Source organism: Gymnoscopelus microlampas (assembly GCF_963454915.1).
Source record: "Gymnoscopelus microlampas genome assembly, chromosome: 17".
NCBI classification, from domain to species: domain Eukaryota; kingdom Metazoa; phylum Chordata; class Actinopteri; order Myctophiformes; family Myctophidae; genus Gymnoscopelus; species Gymnoscopelus microlampas.
In genome coordinates, this window is record NC_139954.1 from 23,777,016 (window position 1) to 23,798,544 (window position 21,529).

General features: G+C 44.3%; 1 protein-coding gene across 1 annotated transcript in view; it reads right to left on the reverse strand.

Moving 5' to 3' along the window:
* nalcn (sodium leak channel, non-selective) overlaps positions 1-21,529 on the reverse strand; it is a 121,144-nt gene that overhangs the window by 42,241 nt on the left and 57,374 nt on the right. The window contains exons 12-14 of the mRNA XM_084084629.1: positions 17,080-17,271; positions 14,402-14,539; positions 13,534-13,608 (exon numbers count right to left, since the gene is read on the reverse strand). Of these exons, the coding sequence (XP_083940755.1) occupies positions 13,534-13,608; positions 14,402-14,539; positions 17,080-17,271 (405 nt within the window). The remainder of the gene's footprint in view (positions 1-13,533; positions 13,609-14,401; positions 14,540-17,079; positions 17,272-21,529) is intronic.

Genomic DNA, 21,529 nt, shown 5'->3' on the forward strand with positions numbered 1-21,529 from the left:
GTGTGTGTGTGTGTGTGTGTGTGTGTGTGTGTGTGTGTGTGAGTGTGGTGTCCTGCTACACAACGTTTAACGTGTAATTTCATGTTTTGTTTCGTTGTTCGTTTTAAACCTGACTCCTTCTAGGTTTCTCTGAGGATTACTATCACTCGGATGTCTGACAGGAGTTGAGTTGTGTTGCTGGAAGGGGGCTGCAGTTCTGGGCAGAGGAGTTTAGCATTATTTCTCAATAGTATCTGTAAGTGTTTACCACTATTTCCAGACCCGGAATATTTCCCTGAGTTCGAGCATATAGATCAGGAATTAGCATTTGAATACAATACGGCTGTCCCTATTCATTTGAACCGGAGAGTGCACCTCCATTGAGGAATACAGACGCAACAAGCAGAGAAGGGAGACTGCACTATATGTTTATTACAAGGAAGACCAAAAAGAACAATGGGCCATTTTGCACATTTCTAAATATGCTAACAATTTCAGATGCAACTGTGCTTCATCTTACTACCTTTGAAAGATTTATGCTTCAACTCTGGCTGCAGCTGCGATACAACCTGTCCTGTATTATCTCCACTCTGGGAATGGCATTTTTCTTCAGGAGAAGCTGCTTTTTCTTTTAGATACTATTTTAGATACTTTGGCTAGCAGTAATAATACACGTGGATCTGCTTGTAGATATTCTGAGTACCATTATTGTTATTATACTATGCTGCTGCAATGTCGGAGGAGACAAAAAAGGGTAATTTTTACTCTTAACTGTACACAAGACATAACATTAAAGAACATTGAAAACTAAGCATAAACCACCCCTTAGAAATTTAAATCAGTTGTTGATTCAGCAAAATTAGATAATTCAAACAATTAGAAAATTGTCTTTCTCAGATTGTAGTCGATCGGTCAGATAGACAAACAGACGCACTTATCATTTATAAGTGCGTCTGTGTCTGGGGCGGCAGTGGCTCAGGGGTAGAGTGGCCGGGTAGAGTGAACTGGAAAACCGCAAGGTTCCCAGTTTGATCCCGGGCTGGGGCGCTCCCCTAGAGTTAATGTCGAAGTGTCCTTGAGCAAGATGCTGAACCCCTAATTGCTCTCGATGAGCAGGTTGGTGCCTTGCATGGTTTCCTCCGCCATCGGTGTATGAATGTGTGTGTGAATGGGTTAATGGCACAATCAATGTAAAGCGCTTCGGATAGAAGCGCTATATAAATGCATCATTTACCATTTTACCATTTATGTTAGATATAACCTGAATTTTCTGCCAATAATGCTTTGAATTCAATGTCAATTTTCCTAATCACTCTCAGAAACATGGTTTCATTTCCCCTCCTTATTATAAAGCTAGTCTTACGTTGCCAGACGAGTGGAGATCTCCACCTACTGACACATCTGGTGACATCTAAATTCAATGCAGTTGTTGAACAGTGGCGAGAATGACCACTTACAAACCTACGCCCACCAATCGTATCACCAACCCAATATGAACGACCGTCCTAACGACTTTCGAATGGTTGTGTATCCCGTAGTGTATCCCGTAATGTTTTCACGCAGTTTTAGCAACAATAGCCGTTTGATTGTCATCAGTCTCAGGATTTAGAGAGTCTAGTAAAAAAGCAGGCACAGAGAAAGAGCTAGCTAGCAAGAGAGAAAAGGAAAAGACAGAGGGAGAGGTCCCACGCGACACATCGTCCATTATAAAAACAGAGCTGCTCAAACGTGTGTCTGTCTGCCTGGATGAACGCAAATGGAATGGTGATGAAAGCAACATCGTCTTTCCTTCTTTCTCTCCTCCCTCTATCTTCCTCTCTCTAGCTTTTTACATCCTCCCCGTTTGAACAGTCTCTCCAACCTGTTCCACATGACTCAACTGGTTAGCCTGAGGACCTGTTGGATTGCGAAACAGGCAGTAACATGCTCAGGGGTCCTTTTTTATTGATTCCTTATTTATTTTTTACCAGTTTAATATCTACTGGTATAAAGATTAAAATGTCTCCTATCTCCTGTCTCCCTTCCGCTGTTCCCCCAGACACTTAAGGCTGGAGGCGGGGGTGATTTGTTGACCGTGGATAAGGCATCAGTCTCTGACATCACAACCCCCGGCGACCCATGAAGCCATAGATGAAGGCGCGGCATTAACAGGCTGGGGTCCTTAGGCGGGTCCTGAGAAGGATTGGGGGTGGGGATGGAGGTTAGGGGTGGCATCGTCTGCTTGGCTACAACATCCAGCAGACAAACAACCTCAAAAATCCAAGCAGAATATTTGCATTTTATTTTTTGGAAAATGGCGCTTTGGTGTCCCACGCCATTTGCGTGCGCACACCCACCCACCCACCCACATCCACACACACACACGGTGGGGGTGCTATGCTTCCCCCATCACTTCTATTAACCTCAGTTGCCTTCCTTTCTGTCGCCCTAGCTTCATCTCATTAAAACGTCCCCACCAACCTCATTTCTCACAATAAATACAGTATCCTAATCAACACTGATGAGTTGAGCATGGTCTGGTATGTGTGTGTGTGTGTGTGTATGCGTGCGTGCGTGTGTCATTAGGCTCTTCCTGTTACCCCTGGTTCCTCGCTCATCTGCATGGTGGAGTAAACTGGGTGTTCATTAGATTCACCCCCAATTACACTTGCTCCCCTAATTACTAATGGTCCCTGGGTATGTGTGTGTGAGTGTGAGTGTGAGTGTGTGTGTGTGTGTGTGTGTGTGTGGGCCAAATTAACTCTCCTTTCTCAGCAGGTGATTGCAATGCACGGATTCATGACTTTTTTTTGCCCGGCAACAGCCACACATCATATAGGCCAGGACAAAAGTGCAGAAGCAACAATGCATTTCAACGAGGAGGCCAGTAAAGCGCACTGATCTGCTTGATCACTGTGAGATTAGCCCCAATGCCCCCTCATATCCTCCTGCCATCTTCTGGCCTCGACTACAATATGAAAGCCAAATCAAGACGAATGGTCTGTCAGGGTTGACAGATGCAAGTCATTCCCCTGTAACGCTGCACTGTAATCATCAAATGATGACAGATGGCTTTCAGCTGCATGCCTTATTGATGATGTCATTATCAAATATAAACAACGCAGTGCTAGCTGTTGCTACTCTACCCAGTACCCATACACACCTGGCCATGGCCATTCAGTGGGAAGGGGGCGGCATATTATACTATATATACTATATTATACGCTATGAGCTTATAAATCTACTATTTTTGAAACGTCTTGAATTATTTTGCAAATCTTTGAATATACATTTTTAAATCAACCATTTTTAACTCAAATCTTTGCTTCTGAGGGTCCCTGGAACAAAATATTTTGAGATGGGGGTCGGCAGCCAAATACATATCCTTTTGGGGGTCCTTGACATGAAAACGTTTGAGAACCAATGATATAGAAACATAGTTTTGTTCAAAAAACTGTTACGATTTAGAAGACATTTGTAGAATTGGCCTCAGGTCTTAATGTGTTAACCTCCATGGTATGTTTTCTTCATATGACTCAGCCATCTACTTATCTTTTTACTGACACCTCATCGGCATACTGCATGCTGTTTTAAATGGTTTGCGCCTATAGCGCCTTTACACAAGGTGCTGTTATAATGTGCGTTATGTTCACCTATTCACACACTGACAGCAGAGGCAACCATGCAAGGCACCAACCTGCTCATTAGGAACAGTTAGGGGTTCAGTGTCTTGCTCAAGGACACTTTGACACGAGGCCGGGAGGAACCGGGGATCGAACCGTAAAATGTCCAGTTCCCTTGCAGAGAATAGGATGCAAGCTTGCCCTTTGCATATAAAATGAAAATGAATTCCCTGGATAGGCTGTTCAAACTTAAGTTATTTGCACTAAACAGTTTTGTTTTTGTATTCAGTTTTTGTTTTTGTATTCAGAGAATGGCTAGGGAAAAAGCAGCTATCCATGGAGCCATGGCTCCATGGAGGGAATTGTACAAACAATAGACCAGGAGAATCCTGGACTGTACAGATAGATGAGCATAATAGAGAAGAAAAACACCACCCTCTTCCCTTGCTCCAAAGCAAAAAATGTATAAATGGCACTCAACATTTCTTTATGTTGAAAGTGTTGGGATGAAACAGGTACAGCATAACACTTGACAACAATTTCCTAAGCCTGTGTAATGTGTCATTTCACTGCAGTTGTGACTTTTGTGATGAGGTGACAGGTGACGTTTCATTTCAACATGGGATTACGGATCAATTACAATTGACATTTTCAAAATGTAAAAAAAAAAAGAACTTTTAGTAACAACTACTTTTACATTTTTTAAATATTTTCTGAATCATTCATTAATTCATTCTTTCTTTGATTCAGCAAAGCAACCTTTCAATTGGTCAAATTTACTAGATGGAACAGCAATTGATAATATCAACTGAAGTTGTAGATGAGTTTTATACTGTGGCATATAACTGGCTTGAGTAATGCAAGAGACTATAAGCAAAAGTGAAAGTACAACTCTGCAAAAGGCTCCCTTAAACAATACAATTTTGCTTGGTTATATTTCTCTCACTAAATTCATGTACGGAACAGAAACTTGGTGTGTGCCTGGGTAGCTTAGTCGGTAGAGCTCTTCACTTTGAATCACAAGGTTCTCGGTTCGATACCAGGGACTGCCCACTCAGTGTATGAGTAGCATTAACACAACTCTGCATATAGATCCAGACCAGCCCTCCAATTGCCCTACCTTGTCCATTGCCATTTTAGTCTGCCCACGAAATGTCCGCCCAAAGATGCAAAACGACACATTTGATGTCAGTGTACACTGTAGGTATTTTACAGATGGAAGAGAAAGGAAATGTGGGTCTTAGAGAGGATATTACATGTTTGACTGGTCTCACTATTAATGTTTCTGACACATGTGGACCGTGACGGGGAAATTGGATGTTCAAGCATGATACGCTGTCAACAATGATTTTCAAAGACTTATCACCCTTCCCACAGTGGCTCCCATGTCAGAGCCCAGTCTGTCAGGATCTTCACCTGTCATGCAGACATGCACTCCCCTTGAGGCACCATGTAGCATTTCTATGCTGCACCATGTTTACCAGTGTTGCTTGGGTGGCTTTCTGGCTCCAAACTCCTAATAATACTTTGAGAGAAAATAAATTCTCTGATTTGCATGAACAGACTTTTTGAATAGATTATTCACCTTCAATTTGTTGTTCCATTACTTCCAATTCATTAGCACGTAGCAATTGTCTGTAGGCTCGACCGACTGTGAAAGGGAAAGGATTAAAAACGTCTGAAGGAACATAATGTATGCATGGCTTCGATGTGTCAAACTTTCAGTAAAAAGAATGACTGATATCCACTGATATGCACAAAACGGCACAGCTTTAGAGCAGAGGATAGAATGTGTCCTGTAGAGCCTAACCCCCTCCTTTTTTCCATCTACACCAAATGTTTTTCAATCTGCAAGCTCGCACACACACACACACACACACACACACACACACACACACACACACACACACACACACACACACACACACACACACACACACACACACACACACACACACACACACACACACACACACACACAGTTGGGCTGACAAAGAGTATGGCTGTGAAGAATAGGTAATGACATAATGATGGCAGTATGGTTCTTTAAAATCACATTATAAAATTGTCAATCTAAACTATTTTAGCACATTCATAAAAATAAGGATGACACTGTGTTATTTGTTTCCTATTACTTCCGCATAAACATGTCTTGTATCAAGTTTAAAAAAGATAAAAACGTTTGCGCTCTAAACTCAAGGCTTACTAGGGCTGAAAACGGGTGCGAGAGGTCAGCATGAAAGTTCATAAACAACAAGATAGGCTCGCATAATGAAAAATGAATATTGAGGCTCTTTGGATGCAAAAAGTTTTTTGCATCCAAAGAGCCTCAATGTTCATTTGCCAGTAGTGTTCACAAGCCTATCGTGTTGTTTATTGTAGGCTATAAAAGGTTAGCCATGGGATTGGGCTGTTGTCAAATGTTTGTGGAATCCCTCCCTTCCAGCAGGGCGATCACCATCTATGCTCTATTTATAGTCAGCCTCTGCATCTGTGATTGAGGCGGCTGTAAAATAGGCAATTTTACACTCACTGCTCCTAGTCACTCAGCTGTGGGAGGAAATAACCAGAGGTGCTACTTTTACTTAAATCAAAGTACAGTAGCAATACCACAATGTAGCAATACTCTGTTAAAAGTAAAAGTCCTGTATTAAGTACAGTACTTGAGTAAATGTACTTTCTACCATTGGGCACTTTCTCTGGAAATGTGTCTGCAACAGCACACCATTTGCATTTAAGGAAGGAGATAACTCATTAAAGTTCACCCTTTGAGCTGTGACTATATGTGTGTGTGTGTGTGTGTGTGTGTGTGTGTGTGTGTGTGTGTGTGTGTGTGTGTGTGTGTGTGTGTGTGTGTGTGTGTGTGTGTGTGCATTTCTGTTTGGCAGCTTATTCATACAGCAAGGTCTTGCTTTTAACGCTAATTGTCTGATGACTCATCCTTGTAAAGAAAAGCCCCACAAAGGTGAAAATTAAGAAATCACTCAAAAAATAAAGAGCGCCTGCCCACACGTCGGCAAAATACTTCAACCATGCCACTCTTCCACAGAGAACTAGGGGGGAAGGACTTTGTGCTTGAATCAAAGCCTGTACCATGACCCAAGCAGCAATGAAAGAAAAGTAAATGGAAAAACACTTTTTCAAAAAACGCATAGTTCAATATCAGAGACCATTCTCTATTCATCAGAACATTGTGGAAAACAAATTACAGTAGACTCTCTTAAAGCAGTGGTTCTCATATGTCAAGGACCCCCAAATTGATATTTGGGTCTTGAACTTCACAATTAATATGAAAATAGAGGATCCGAGATAGATGAACTACAGCTTATTGCAGTAAGTTTTTCTGAACATTGAAGGTCTAAGAAATCTGGCACTCTCATTAAAGTTCACCCGTTTATCTTTTTTCTTACTGATATTAGTCTATCCTGTTAATTATTTTCTTCACTGTTTGGAGATACTCTGTTTATTTGCTTATTTGCTTCAGTAAATGTCTGTACTACCTATGAGTATGTAAAAGAACAAAAATGAATAAACAAAACGTTTAAAAAAAAAAGGTTCGCCCGTTGACCTGTGACTAGTACAAGTGTGTGTGTGTGTGTGTGTGTGTGTGTGTGTGTGTGTGTGTGTGTGTGTGTGTGTGTGTGTGTGTGTGTGTGTGTGTGTGTGTGTGTGTGTGTGGGTGTGTGTGTGTGTGTGTGTGTGTGTGTGTGTGTGTGTGTGTGTGTGCCCAACCATGCGTGCATGCATGTGTGTTTCTGTATGCCAGCTTTCTCACAGAGCAAGGTCTTGCTTTTAACACAAATTGCCCATACGGGCAATGTGGTTCACTGGCTTCCTTTAAAACAGCCCTGAAAATTCACCTTTCAGGAGGCCAAAGGGGGAGGTAGTTATCACTTCTCCCTTAGACCAGGGGTTCCCAAAGTTGGGGTCGCAACCCCACTTGGGGTCGCGGGACACTAACGGTGGGGTCGCGAAATTATTTTGGGTCATTAAAAAAAAAAAGTTTTTTTTTGTTAATTCAACAGAATGGATGAAATCTAAAAATGATTACAAATAGAACATTTTACCATTTTAATACATTACAAATGCGGACCGAACGTGCAAGTTTATGTGCACAAATTACCTCCAGGGTTAGGTGGGGTCGCGAGTCAATTATTATTGTCAGTGTCATGTCCTAAAATACTTTATTTATTAACTTTCATTTTTTAGACGGCCATGTTATGTCGTCTTTTGATTGGCTCTGAACTTTGTGCAACACATTAAGTGCTTTGTTATTATCATCATGATTAGTAGCGACAGCAGCCTTAGCAGCAAAAGTAGTGGCAGCAGTATCACTAGCAGCAGTAGAAGGCAACATACAGATTTGAAAGAGACATCGTTTGGTTCAAAGAGGTCAGTACCTCTGCTTAAAAGTGTTGCAGAACAAACTTCAGCACCAACAGATGTATACAAAATGTGTTCCAAAAACAGTGTGTTTGAAAGGCAGTAAGAAAGAGTCTCTGTAGGCCAGCAACAGCAATGGATAAAGAACAGGAAGAGGTAGAATCAAAGAGTTTGTTATATTTGTGTATGTTAATGTGTGTGTGTGTGTGTGTGTGTGTGTGTGTGTGTGTGTGTGTGTGTGTGTGTGTGTGTGTGTGTGTGTGTGTGTGTGTGTGTGTGTGTGTGTGTGTGTGTGTGTGTGTGTGTGTGTGTGTGTGTGTGTGTGTGTGTGTCAATTATTTTGGGGTCGAGGGCTGAAAAGTTTGGGAACCCATGCCTTAGACAGGCAACCACCTCCCCCCCTTTTCTTTACCCCCCCCTTTTTTTCCTGCTCTGTACATATAGTGTTTTATATTTGTGATGATATTGAATGTTCGGTGCTATTTTTTATGTTTAGACATTTATGTTGATGTCTGTTGATGTCTAATAAAATATTCAATCAATCAATCATGCCCACAACAATGTGACAAGGCTGCACGATTATTGCTAAAATGTGAATCACAATTTTTCTCCTAAGAATTGAGATCACAATTCTCTCACAATTCCTTTTTTATTTCTTATTTTTTATAAAAAACATTTATTGCACTCTTATAAGGTTATAAGATATGCTGTCACTAACAACATAACATAAAGGACTTGACTTAACATACAGTAACATAGTATATCAAAGAATTAAGTTTCTTGTAACAAAGAAACACCTCATCTCTTTTTGTGTGTCCTATTTCAGGACACTTACAGTAATAAAAGTGATTAACAAATTGTGTTGAACATTTGCAAAATGTAAAGTTACATCTAAATGAAAATAAACTAGTACCCAGTCATTTTTGGACATACAGTAGTTGTCTAGTGGCTACTCTGTACAATACAACAGTACAGTACTACTGTACTGCAGCCTATTTACACTTGAGGGGTCTGATTTATATTTTGTCGTACTGCGGTGTTGCTCACCGAAAGTATTAGATCTACAAGCTCACAAGGGTTGTGATACGACATGCTGTGGACTTCTAAATTTTTCGGCAAGCGACACTGTCGTCATGCTTTATTTAGTTCTGTCCCGATCTCTGTTATTCGAAACAGAGCAAGTAATGCAACACTAGTTACAAAACGCCTCATTTTGAACAGTGTTGATATGAAGCTGCACTTATATAATGTTTACGCTAGTGAGGTTTGTGTGGTCTGCCACCTGGGTTTTTAATGTGTTTTTTTGTCCTTCATTGCCGAATGATTTCATGGTGACATTCAGGGTGTTTGTATAGTTGTAGTGTTACCTTCCTTCGATGTTTCTCAAACCAATGCTTGCAAATGATGACATTTTGTAAATCCACACTGGTTTGTACTCCTTTTTAAGTACCGCATAAGCAAAACTTAAATCTCTCACCACGGATATTTTCCCTGCGAGTCGCTCATTTCTTTAACTTGGAAACTTTCTGTCATAGGCTGCGCTCTGTAATACGCTGTCTGAGTAGGCTAAAAAATGCTAAATAATCTGCCTTCTTCGACACATGCAGTGTCGGGTTTCTGTAGCAATGAGTCAGTGACAAAAGCGCTGTCAATGTGTGAATGAGGAAGAGACAGACATATGAGAGACGACAAAAGCACTTATATGCTGTGGTTATTTGATGTTAACGTTCAATTAAAAGCCTTTTTTGCTTTACATCATCTAAGTATGATGGACATTGCAACTGCTATTGTTCACAAGCAAATAATGATAAAAAAAAAAAAAAAGATTATTCATGCAGCCCTAGCCCACAAGTGGGATTAACACTTCAAGCCTACCAGGACTTTGTGCTTGGATGAAAGCCTGTGCCAAGCAGCAATGCATGACAAGCAAATGGAAAAACTGTACTATAATCTCTCAAAGGACCATACTGGTGGTCTGGCATATTTAGCCCATTGACCATGACCATACCAGTGGTCTGGCATGTTTAGTCCATTCACTATGACACATTGGTAGCCTATACTTGACATTGCAGTTGGCCATTTTACAGAACTCGATTTTCAGGCCGCTACACAGCCTTCAAACCTAGTCCTACAGTATGTTGCACTGTTAAGAAAAATGGTCACCGAAGTATGGCCATTTGAAGTGTTAAACACTGCTATAACACTGCTGCCAAGCAGCGATAAACTTGCAGCACCCAGGTCCTCTGTCATACCTGTGCGACCTTGTGTTCGGGAGGTAGGGGTGTACGACCAGTTCCTGGAAAAACTGGAAGTGAACAGATCCACTTCCGGGTTGCACCATTGAACTCCACACCCCTCAGAGTGTGTGTGGGTGAAGTTTCTAGGCAATACGACAAACCGGAAGTAGGAAGGACAAACCGGAAGTGGTATTTTTTTATGAAATTGGAAGTCTGTGCGACCACCCACCAGTTTGAAGCATTTAGCATACTGGGAACTGGAGTTAAGGCTGTTTAAACCCCAGCCAATAGGAACACAGAGGGGGCGGGGCATCAGCAAATTACAGGCCATCCATATTGGCCGTCTAAGAGCACCCACCAAGTTTGGGGCCTTTAGCATGCTGGGAACAGAGTTATGTCTGTTTAAAGCCCAGCCAATAGGAACACAGAGGGGGCAGGGCTTATGCAATTACAGCCTGTCCCACTGGCCGTCTAAGAGCACCTACCAAGTTTGGGGCATTTAGCATGCTGGGAACTGGAGTTATGGCTGTTTAAAGCTCAGCCAATAGGAACACAGAGGGGGTGGGGCTCTTATACCAGATCACGCTGGTGGGGACGTGGTCCCTGGTGTGGCTATTGTGATGGCAGACCCCTGACCAGTGTTGGTGCCAAGTTTGGTGCGGATCGGAGCAACGGTGCGGTGCGCCTTGCAGGGCCGCATTTTACGTTTGTGACGTCCGTCCGTCCGTCCGACCGCCCACCCACCCACCGCCACCCTCTAGGCAATTTAAATATAGGATAATGATGGCAGAATGGGTACATTATTTATATATATCAGCTTCTCCTGCTGATATTTCAGTCACCGTTAACTCTTTGCCTGCTAAGGCTCAGCCTATCATCGACGAGAAAGACGAGATTTTGTGTTTTCAGTGGTTTCCACCAGATGGCGCTGTTACCATACGGATGTATGAATGATACTTTCACTGCCTGATGACGACAGACCCGGAATTGACGTCATTTTAAAAAATAAAAGCGAATTTACTATTTACCTGTTTATTTCCTACGGGGAAATCGCTATATCTCCGTTCCTCTTGTTTTACGGCTTGTTTAACAAGCTGCATTTAAACGGCCACTATTACACTATCACTCTGGCAGTCAAAGAGTTAAGAAGTCATGGATGTTTGTGAACGAATACAGCAACTTACTAGATGGTCATTGAACATTTCCCAACTTTTTATTTTTGTCATTTCATATAAAATGAGCTATTACTTGCTTGGATTGACTCAATAGACACCTACATTATTAATTCATGTTCATTTAAGAGCTGCAAACAGAGAATTTCACGCTGAAAGAGAGAACACAGCCATTCTCTCTTTTCATTCCCTAATCTCTGATGACGTATAAAGTGTCCCAGAATACATTGCATCTGAATGCTGAAGGTGTTTCATTCCTTCCATTGTCTGTATGTATCATCTCGAGTCAGTGAGCTGTTCCATCGGCACCTGGATTATCATCTCAGAGAAGAATATGAAAACGGATTTTTCTTTCATTTATCAACTAATTTGAATGTAATGTTGTGGTTAAAACATTTTTCTTTGGACATCACAGACAAACCAGGCCTACTGAATGCGCGTGTGTGTGTGTGTGTGTGTGTGTGTGTGTGTGTGTGTGTGTGTGTGTGTGTGTGTGTGTGTGTGTGTGTGTTAGAGCCCCTCTAAACTGGCTAGTTTCTAGACTAAAAGTAAATTAACTACCCAGTTCTCTGAGTTCCACAGACACTAATGAAATGTCCCCTCAGTGCTGAGATTAGTATTGTGAGCCACTGAAGATAGGAGGTGGTATGTGTGCGGCACTCACTGCTTGGCACAATGCCATGGAAGTCAAAAGGCAATTAGCTTCAGTCATTTGGGGTATGTTGCTAGGCAACAGGGTAGTTTCAGTTGCAGTGGGACCTTCAAATAATAACTGGCATAACAGGCCTCTACAGTGTACACTTTGTATAAGTGAACACAGCTGATTAATAATAGGAGGAGTAAGCACTGGATAGGCTTTCAAAGGAAAGAAGGAAATAGGTAGCCATTCTAGAATGATGACGTTTTATGGATATGCATTTTCCTCATTAAAAGTATTTATTGTGAAAATAGAATTGCCAATTAATTTGCATCACAAATCTCCACTGCATTTAAACTTAACTGGTATCCCTAACATTACTTAATTCCACAAGTGAGCTTTCTGCCACAAAGACAGAGCGGGGGAATCAAAAACACATTCGTTTCTATTAGAGAGGGGGCAAAACTCCAGAAATATTGTTTTCTTTACCTCTGTAGGCTGACAGCCGCCATTATCCATGTGTGATTCTGTTTTCATAGGGTAAGGTACTTTTTTCCACAAAGAAACTGTTGGAGGCAGCCATCAGGTTACATTGCCAACTACAGTATGTGCTTGCTACCTTATAGACCTATACAGAATTCAGGAGATCAGGAAAAACGTATGCAACAGAAGTGATGTGTTGTAGATGCAAACTCTAATGCCTGAATGTTGTGTATTGCACCTTTAATGTTATTGTCCTCAAACTAGAGACCTTAGTCTTGTTACTGAATGAATAGATCAAAATACACTCGTGCAGTACTGTATAACCGTATGTAAATCAAACTAGAGGCTAGACAGACAGACGAATATCGGCATCTCTAGAGCCTCAATACAGTTCAACATCTCTGCTGACAAGCACCCTGACCAACCGGCAGGAGTCGCTGGTGCAGAAAAAAAGATTACCCTCCTCGTTTCAATATGTGGTCTGTGGTCTAGTTGCTGAGGCTTGTTTCTATGTGGTCTGTGGTCTAGTTGCTGAGGATTGTTTCTATGTGGTCTGTGGTCTATAGTTGCTGAGAATTGTTTCTATGTGGTATGTGGTCTAGTTACTGAGGCTTGGGTTAAACTATGACTCCTAGAAGGTCAGAAGTGGAAAAAGTCAAAGATCCAGAAGGTCAGTGGGTCAACACGTACTGCATGAGGGTGAGTGTTCCATAAACCTCTTAAATCAATAAAAACATATTATCTATCTCATTCATTATCATTACACTAATGCTGGGCTCAAGTTGTTTTGCTAAAAGTGTTCATCTAAAAGTGGACTGCTGACTGCACAAAAACAAAACAGGCTCTACAGCAGAACAAACAACCAGGTGCTCAAGTGAGAACAAAGTTTTTGAACAAATAATATCTGGTGTCCTTGGAACAAAATGTCTTTTAAAATCATTTTCTTTCCTTCCTTTTTTTGAGCGCCTGGAACCTACTTCTTCTAGTGTGGGCTGTGTGTGTACCATTAGTGTGTGGATTGGATGAGGATCTGGACAGACCTGTTTGAGCTTCTTCAGGTCTTCATCCAATTCCAGATTGTCAAGGATCACAGCCACAAAAAGGCTGAGAAGAATCTGAAAGACAGAATGCAGGAGATTCTGTAACATAAAAGCAATAACATATACGCACTAACATATAAAAGACCCGCAGCACCCTCTTTTTTCTTTCACAGCCGAAAAAGGTCGAGTTGAGTGAATCATCTCATGTTTTTATTGTCTGTGGTCTATGTGTTTTGTTGTTTGTTCCAGCCTTGAAGACATCCTGTTTGTCTGAGTTGAAAGCGTGACTCATTCCAGAGAGCGTCTGTGCCATGTGACGCTGTGACGGTCTCCTGTACAGTGGTGGACAAATTACTCAACCCCCAGTATATATTATTACTCCACTACAAGTGAAAGTTGCTCAGTCAAATTTGTAGTTACAGTTATAGTACGGGAGTATAGTACTTGCATTACTAAGAGCTTTTTTCTGATTCCTTTGTTCTTGGTGGTGATTGATTGATTGATTGAATATTTTATTAGGAAAATATGTAAAACAGCACAGTTACATACTTTGTCTAAAAGGTCTGTTCAAAAAAGTCCTTGTGGTCTTGTTTCAGGTCCTTAGTATTCAGTTCATAGTCGAATGCTCAGAAACAGTTCGACATTTGCTTGAACCACACAGCAAAATAAAAGTTGCGATCACAACTGAGGACAGATCTTCGTCTCGTCTCGAATACTCAGATAATTGAATACAAAAACGAATAATTCTGTGATTTTGTAAAAACAAACAGACAAATAAACAAACGAAAAACTACGATCCTAACTTATTTGCAACTAAATGGACCTGGGAGGACCTCAAAGTGATGATGGTCATTGTAAAACTTCTCACCAGGGTGGCAAACAGGTGGTAAAGGATGAAGTAGATGGCGACCACAGGAGCCCACATGTGACCCACGGCTACTAGTGTCTGGTCCATCACATCCACCCAGCCTTCCTGCGTTAGGATCTGGAACATGGACATGAATGCCTGCAAGGGATATAGGAGGAGATGACCACGGGCACGTTAAAGAGAGAAATGGAATAGATGGAATGGACGGACAAACGGACGGACAAACGGACGGACGAACGGACGGACGGACAGACGGATATAGATAAGAGAGAGCGCATGAAAGACCATGTAAAGAAGAGACAGATAGAGAGAGAGAGAGAGAGAGAGAGTGATGGAGAGTGAGTGGGAGGGGGAGAGAGGCAGGCTTGGCATTTGGAACGCACTTTCTGTTTTTCCACAGCGTTACAAATGCCACACATCTGATGTACATAACTCCCTCCTGGCCGTCTCAGTCTGGCTTCGGCGTTCAAGATGTTTGTGAGTGAGTGTCTGTGACAGGAGCCTTGGTGGAGAGAGGTGAGTTGCAAGGCTTAATTCTCTCTCTCTATCCGAACGCACACATACAGTATACACACACACACACACACACACACACACACAGGTAGAGGTCAGATGAAGGAGTGTGGTGCAGCCAGCTGAGACTTGGAAGGCCAGGGAGTTGTAGTTCCCCCCACCACTCTCACTTCCAGACAGGCCCCAGACTTTCCCCAAACCCAACTTCCCTCACCTCCTTGCCCTCCCGGCCTAGTCGCTGCAGATAAAGCATAAAACCCAGCACAGGTCTGCCCGTGGGGGGAAGACTGCCAAACATCATTTACTGTGATGCGTGCATGCATGCCTGTGTGTGTGTGTGTGTGTGTGTGTGTGTGTGTGTGTGTGTGTGTGTGTGTGTGTGTGTGTGTGTGTGTGTGTGTGTGTGTGTGTGTGTGTGTGTGTGTGTGTGCAAGATAGAGTGGAAGTCAAGAGTGATCAAATTGAGAACAAGAGTAAAGCCTGATTACAGTTGCGACAATAGGAGATCTACAAGCTCACAACCTGTTGCGCTCTGCCGTGGTGAGCTTGGAGATCGGCTATTTCCGCCGCGGGACTCTGCGTATCATGATGGAGTCAATTAAGCATAAGTATGAGAAGCATAATTATATATTATATTTATATTGTTCTTTTTTTTTTAACCATAACATGTGAGCAACATCTGTTTACGAGCGTTCTCCTCGTGCTCCAGCAGACTGAGGGAAGAGGAGAGAAAGGGGGGATGGAAAGACGAGGCTAATGAGAGAGAAATGAGCTTGTGAGCACTTAGAAATCAAAGGAGGGGGTGGACGGTTCCCACATCTGTTGAAGCATTAAGTACCCCATCGCCAGAATCTGCAGGCCTCCCATAGCTTGTGTGTGTGTGTGTGTGTGTGTGTGTGTGTGTGCGCGCGCGTGCGGAGATTGCATATGAATTTCCGCTGTTTTCATCCCTTCTTCGCATCTTACATTCTGTGTGTTGGTATAAATCTGCCTGAAGCCATTTTTTCGTCTTTATCACTGGCTGAGGGTTTCTCTGAGGTCCTCTTAAAGCTGCAATCGGTAGAATGCATGTCCTATACTCTACCTACATTTCTACTGATGAGCTGAGACAGGCAGAGGAGATATTACATTTTGAGTCTAGGATGTAACTTTCTCCATAGAAGCAGGGAGAACACCTCCAAACACCGCAGTTGACGTAGTTATATTGTTTCAACATACGATACCATACAGATTGGTTAAAGCAGGGGGGGGGGGGGCATCACAATCATTTTAACCACTTTATCCACATTTTATACTTTGAATTCTGATTCTGATTCTGAATATTCAAAAAATAACAGATTTCTCAAAAACTCAAAAGCCACACAATCTGCTATTGAAAGAGTTAGAATAATTTCAAATGTTTTCACACAAATCTTCCCTCCTGGGGGTCCCTGGCACAACATATTTTCAGACGGGGGTCTGTGGATAAATACAGTTTAAGAAACTTTTTTTAGTGAATAAACCATTTGACCCAGTAAAATCTACCTACATTTTTATTCACACAAAAAAAAAGTTATGGTTTGCATCTTTAAGACCGCCACATCCATCTCCTTAGAGTTTCTACTTCAAAACCATAAGCTGCTCTTTACTGTGTATTCTAACCAATACGGTTTGTGGTGTAAAGTACATTTACTGAGTATTTCCATTTTTCAATACTATATACTTCTACTCTACTATATCTCAGAGGCAAATATTGTACTTTTTTAAACCAATACAATTATTTGACAGTTTTAGAAACTAGTTACTTTAAAGATGTAGATACAGTACATATATATACAGTATATGTATGTGTATATATATATATCTTTTTTTCTCCCCAATAGTCGTTGCCAATGAATTCCTCCCCACACACATTTCTGTGCTGTCACTGCTGTTGTATCCTACTGACTCACCTGCCAGTAAGGATGGAGCCCCCACCGGGAGGACGTAGGGCCTTCGTCCTACTCCTCCCGCCCAACACTACCTGCTGACAGGTGCCGCCCCAGCCCATAGGAATACATGCAGTGACAAATATCACCCACCCCGTGCCGCACTGCGAGCTTGTACATCTGCAATTTTCTTGTGTGAGAACTACTGATTTAGAAGGCATTTGTAGAATGAGTTCTTCTTCCACCACTGGCCATTACCCTGGGGAACGTAGTGAAGCGGTCCAGATCCTCCACGAAGCAGAACATCTGGAGGCTGATGGCCGACATGACGATGAGCAGGCTAGCCGTGAACACCACCAGGCTGCCCAGCTTCTTCCCCGGGCCAAAGATCTTATAGACAAAGTCCTCCAGAGCCGGAGAGATCTTTATCAGACGCACCACGCGTAGCACCTGTAGGGGGAGGAAGGGGGCAAAGCAGAAGATAGTCAAAGAGAAAAACCTATAAGCAGTTTTGAAGGGGGGTATTAATGCTGTCCTTATACATTAGGAACGTAGCATTCATCAACTACTGGGAATCTGATTAATGTGATTTAAGCACACATTAACATCAGAGAGTTAAGTCCCTACTGAAATAGAATGATTGTGAATGTCTATTTACTATCGAAAACCATCTCACCTATAGCAACTCAATGATTAGGGCACGTATTGATCTGGAGGGAGAGTGCATCGATCTTTACCCCCAAAGTAATAACACAGCGATGCTTTGCTTTGTCTATTTATTTCATTTTTTTGGGTCATCTTTGGCCCAGTCCCCCAAATTGCTTGTGGTGACAACACCCCCCCCAGGTAATGAATCTTGGTCAGGTTTTGATCAGCGAGGCAGAGTTGCAATCGATCGAGCAATTCAAACCTCGGCGACTCCTAGTCCAAGATTCCTCTTTACATTCCCATAGAAGGAAAATAGGCCAAATCTCCAATTTTCCGGGTATATACAACATGGTAAATGAGGTTTATGGGGAGAAGCTCAGCATGATGACTGATTTGAAGGTAAGCCCCTGTCATCTGCTTGTGACAGACTGTGATGGCCACCATCTATTTCACAGCAGAGACTTTGCTCTGTGACTGAAGGTCAAGCGGCTAGGGGCTACAGTAGTAGTTTGTCAAAGAGAAAAGGCAAAAGGCAAAACTGAATGTTAATCACTCAAGAGTGAAATTATCAGTCAGGACTTTACAGTGTAAGGCAGTGGTTCCCAGACTTCCCAAATTATTTTGGGGAATCCCCAGATGATTAGCTTAATGTGTACCATTGTTTTCTCACTCAACAGTAAACAAACTAACAAGTGTATTCAGCATATCTACACATTTCTAAAGTTAGAATCTATTGACTTTTCAGACCTTTTTAATACCAAATTGGCAAAACAGTCAAATATTGCGTAAGAAAGAAAACATTTTTCACAACGCCTCGCACTGCGATGTTGCGGCGTCCAAAATACATTTCTTCTATTCTACAAGACTCTACTGTTTTTTAAAGCGATCAGCGGGTGGATCGTTATGAAGAATAATATTGTATGATTTTTCAAAGGTTAGTGAAAGCGCTTGGAATCGCTGGCAAGGGCAGCTATAGACGATGTTTTAACTCTGGCAGTCAAAGAGTTAATGCCATTTTTTCACCTAAAAGTTTGTTATTCAAAATACAACCCAAACAAGTCATCTCGTCTCTAAATAAGTAACCTTGTGTATGCTGTGTGTCTGCCTATTGAGGCCAGTTTTATTACATTGCTCTCTCACTGTTCACATATGGGATCAGCGCCCCCTGGCGATGATATACAGAAGCTTCACATTAACTCCCTCGGGCCAATCCTCATTGGCCCGGTGGGCCGTCAGTCGCTTTCCGGAAAACCCTCCCCCGAGGGTATAAAGGACCCGGAAAGCGGAAGTTACGTTCTCTTTCGCTTCTTCTGCCTCGATGAACACAGAGCTACTACAATCACATCTACGAAAACAGAACGAGCCTGCGGGGAATTCGACGATCTCGACAGCGACGAATCGGTTTCTCAGTCCACCGAGAGTCCCCGGAGCTCGTTACTCTCCCTTTCCCTTCCACGGAGTGGAAAACTCTTTCCTCGATCTACACAGCGGACGCTGCAGCTAGCTTAGCCTAGCTTAACTAGCTTTCAGGCCTACCGGCTTTTTAGCTTAGCCTAGCCGGCCGGCTTGGCTTCATTCATTCTTCATCAGCATGTCTCGGCGTGCTCTTCCCACCGCGACGGATCGCCACGACCGGGGTCCCGCCATGGATTTACCCCCCCGTCGCCGATGCAGCACCCGCACCTGTGCCCAGCTGCTGGACGAGTGGGACACCCACGACCATTGCATCATTTGCCTGGGTTTCGCCCACGCGGACGCCGCGGCCTACGAGCAGCCTCCTAGGTGCTCTGACTGTGCCAGCCTCCACCCATCGGAGCTTCAGAATCGCCTGTTCAAGGCCGAGAGGTTCTACGTTCCTCCCCGTACCACGTACGAGGAGCCTGAGGAGTACGACGCGGCCTCCCGCTACTTCTCCTCCCGCAGACAGCCCGCCGCTTACACGGCCAGAGAGGAGGCTTTCTCTCGCCGGGCTCGCCCGTCTGCAGCAGCCGGCTCCGCCCGGGCCTTGGACCCACCGGATCGCTCTCTCCACGGAGGGGACGGACGCAGACCTGGTCTAAAATCAATCGGTCCCCGCTCCCGTTCTCCCACGAGGGGGGACAACGCAGCGGAACACAGCGGCGGCCCTCACCGAGCTAGCTCCCACTACTCTTCCCCGGCGAGGAGCGGGTGCTCAGGCAGAGATGACGGTGAGGACGAGACCCTCGCCACCTACCAGGTGGAACAGTACGACGACGGTGATGATTACCAGGTCGTTGACCAGGTCGAGGGGGACGGAGAGGTCGTCATCCTGGAGACGGAGGACCGCGGCCCTCCTCTCCCAGCTATCGGCCCACCGCTACCTGCAACGCCACTCGCCGATGCTGTACCTACGGTAATGGTGGAGACGGCTACAGCCCAGGTTGAAGCTGCACCTCCCCCGCCCGACATGAGCGAGGCTCCTTTGCTGGAGATCTACAAACTGGCCACCGTGAGATGTGGTCTCAGATGGCCCGCGGACGAGGCCGAGGTGGCCCCCGCCAGCGCTTCCGAGTGGCAGGGACTTGGCTCCGTGGAGGAGAAGGTCCCAAAGAAGTGTAAACTTCCCCTGGCAAAGGGCTTCGCTGCCGGCCTCACGGGGTCTTGGAGCTCTCCTCTGGCTCCGGACTCCGATCCAAAAAAGCTGCGTTTTGAGATCGACTGCGCGGGCGCAGGCGAACTCGGCCTCTCGGCCTTCCCGCCCATGGACCGTAGTTTGGCCACTTTCATGCTGCACAGCCAGCCGCGCAGCCAGAAGGCGCCCTTCTCTACAACAAAGGAGACACCGTGCCTCACCACCGAGAAGGACGTTGCTGGATCCGCTGCCACGAGGGCGGTCTACAAGGCAACAACATCAAGCGCCAGGGCCCTCAATGCTGCTGCTCTGTTACAGGGGTCCCTGATGGTTCTTATGACGGAGGCGGGAAACGCCGCTACGCCACAACAACTGGCTGAGATGCGGCGCCTCCAGCGGGAGATTATGCTCCTCAATAAGAATACTACAGAATGGAACGGTAGAGTCATGGGAATGTGCGTCGCTCACGAGAGAGGACGTTGGCTAGATCACGTCTCCTTCAAAGGCCCGGACGACAAAAAGCACCTCCAGAACCTTAAGATAACCGCTGGCAACCTCTTCCATGGCGCAATGGTTTATCTCCAAGAAAGCACCACGACGCGCAAAGCCCAGGACGAGGCGGCCATGTCCTGTTTACAGGCTCCTTCTGGACCACCTCTCTCTCGGCCCCAGACCCGTCCCTCGCGGCAGCCAACTAGGGGTAGGATGCCACAGGTCCGTCAGACCGGTTCGCGCCAGAACCAGTCCCATTCTGCTCCACCAGCCGCTGGCAGAGGCGAACAGCGCGAACGTCGGGACGATGACCGTGGCCGCGCGCGCCCCGCCAACAACCGGCCTCAGAGAGGCAGTCACAGGGGTCGCCGCGCCGAGCAGAATAAATGACACTGTCCAACCCTGCCAAGTGAGCAGGGACAATTTCTCCCCCGGTTCCCTCTCCCCCCAGACGGGGGATTTTCGACTGGATTTTGTGGCCACGGGCCTCCATCCACGCTCACCGAGGAAGAGGAGGAGATGTTCGACGGAGCGAGTGGAGACGGCGTTCGATCGCTCCCGAAGCCCCGCAAAGAAGCACACACACCCAGATGTACATTTTATGAAACACGATTTTGTGAATGTGCATGTTCCTGTGTCACCTGCCGCTGTATTTGTTCAAAATGTTGTTATGAAAACAGATTCTGTATTAAACAACCAAAAAATACAACAAAGCACAACCAAAGTACTAATGAGCCACCGTTCATCAGGGACCCCTCACGAGGGGTCCCTGGTGAGCGGGGGACACAACAAAGGCAAGATGGCGGGCCAAAACCGTCATCTCCTACACGGGTCACGCCAAAATTTTTCTTGGTCCACAAAACGCCCCAAGTTAAGACTAGGCCCCAATGTTGTTGTTTTGTCACAAGAGTCGGCCATTTTGAGGAAACACGTGTTGGCGCACACATTGGCTGTGAGCGAACACGTGACGCCTTC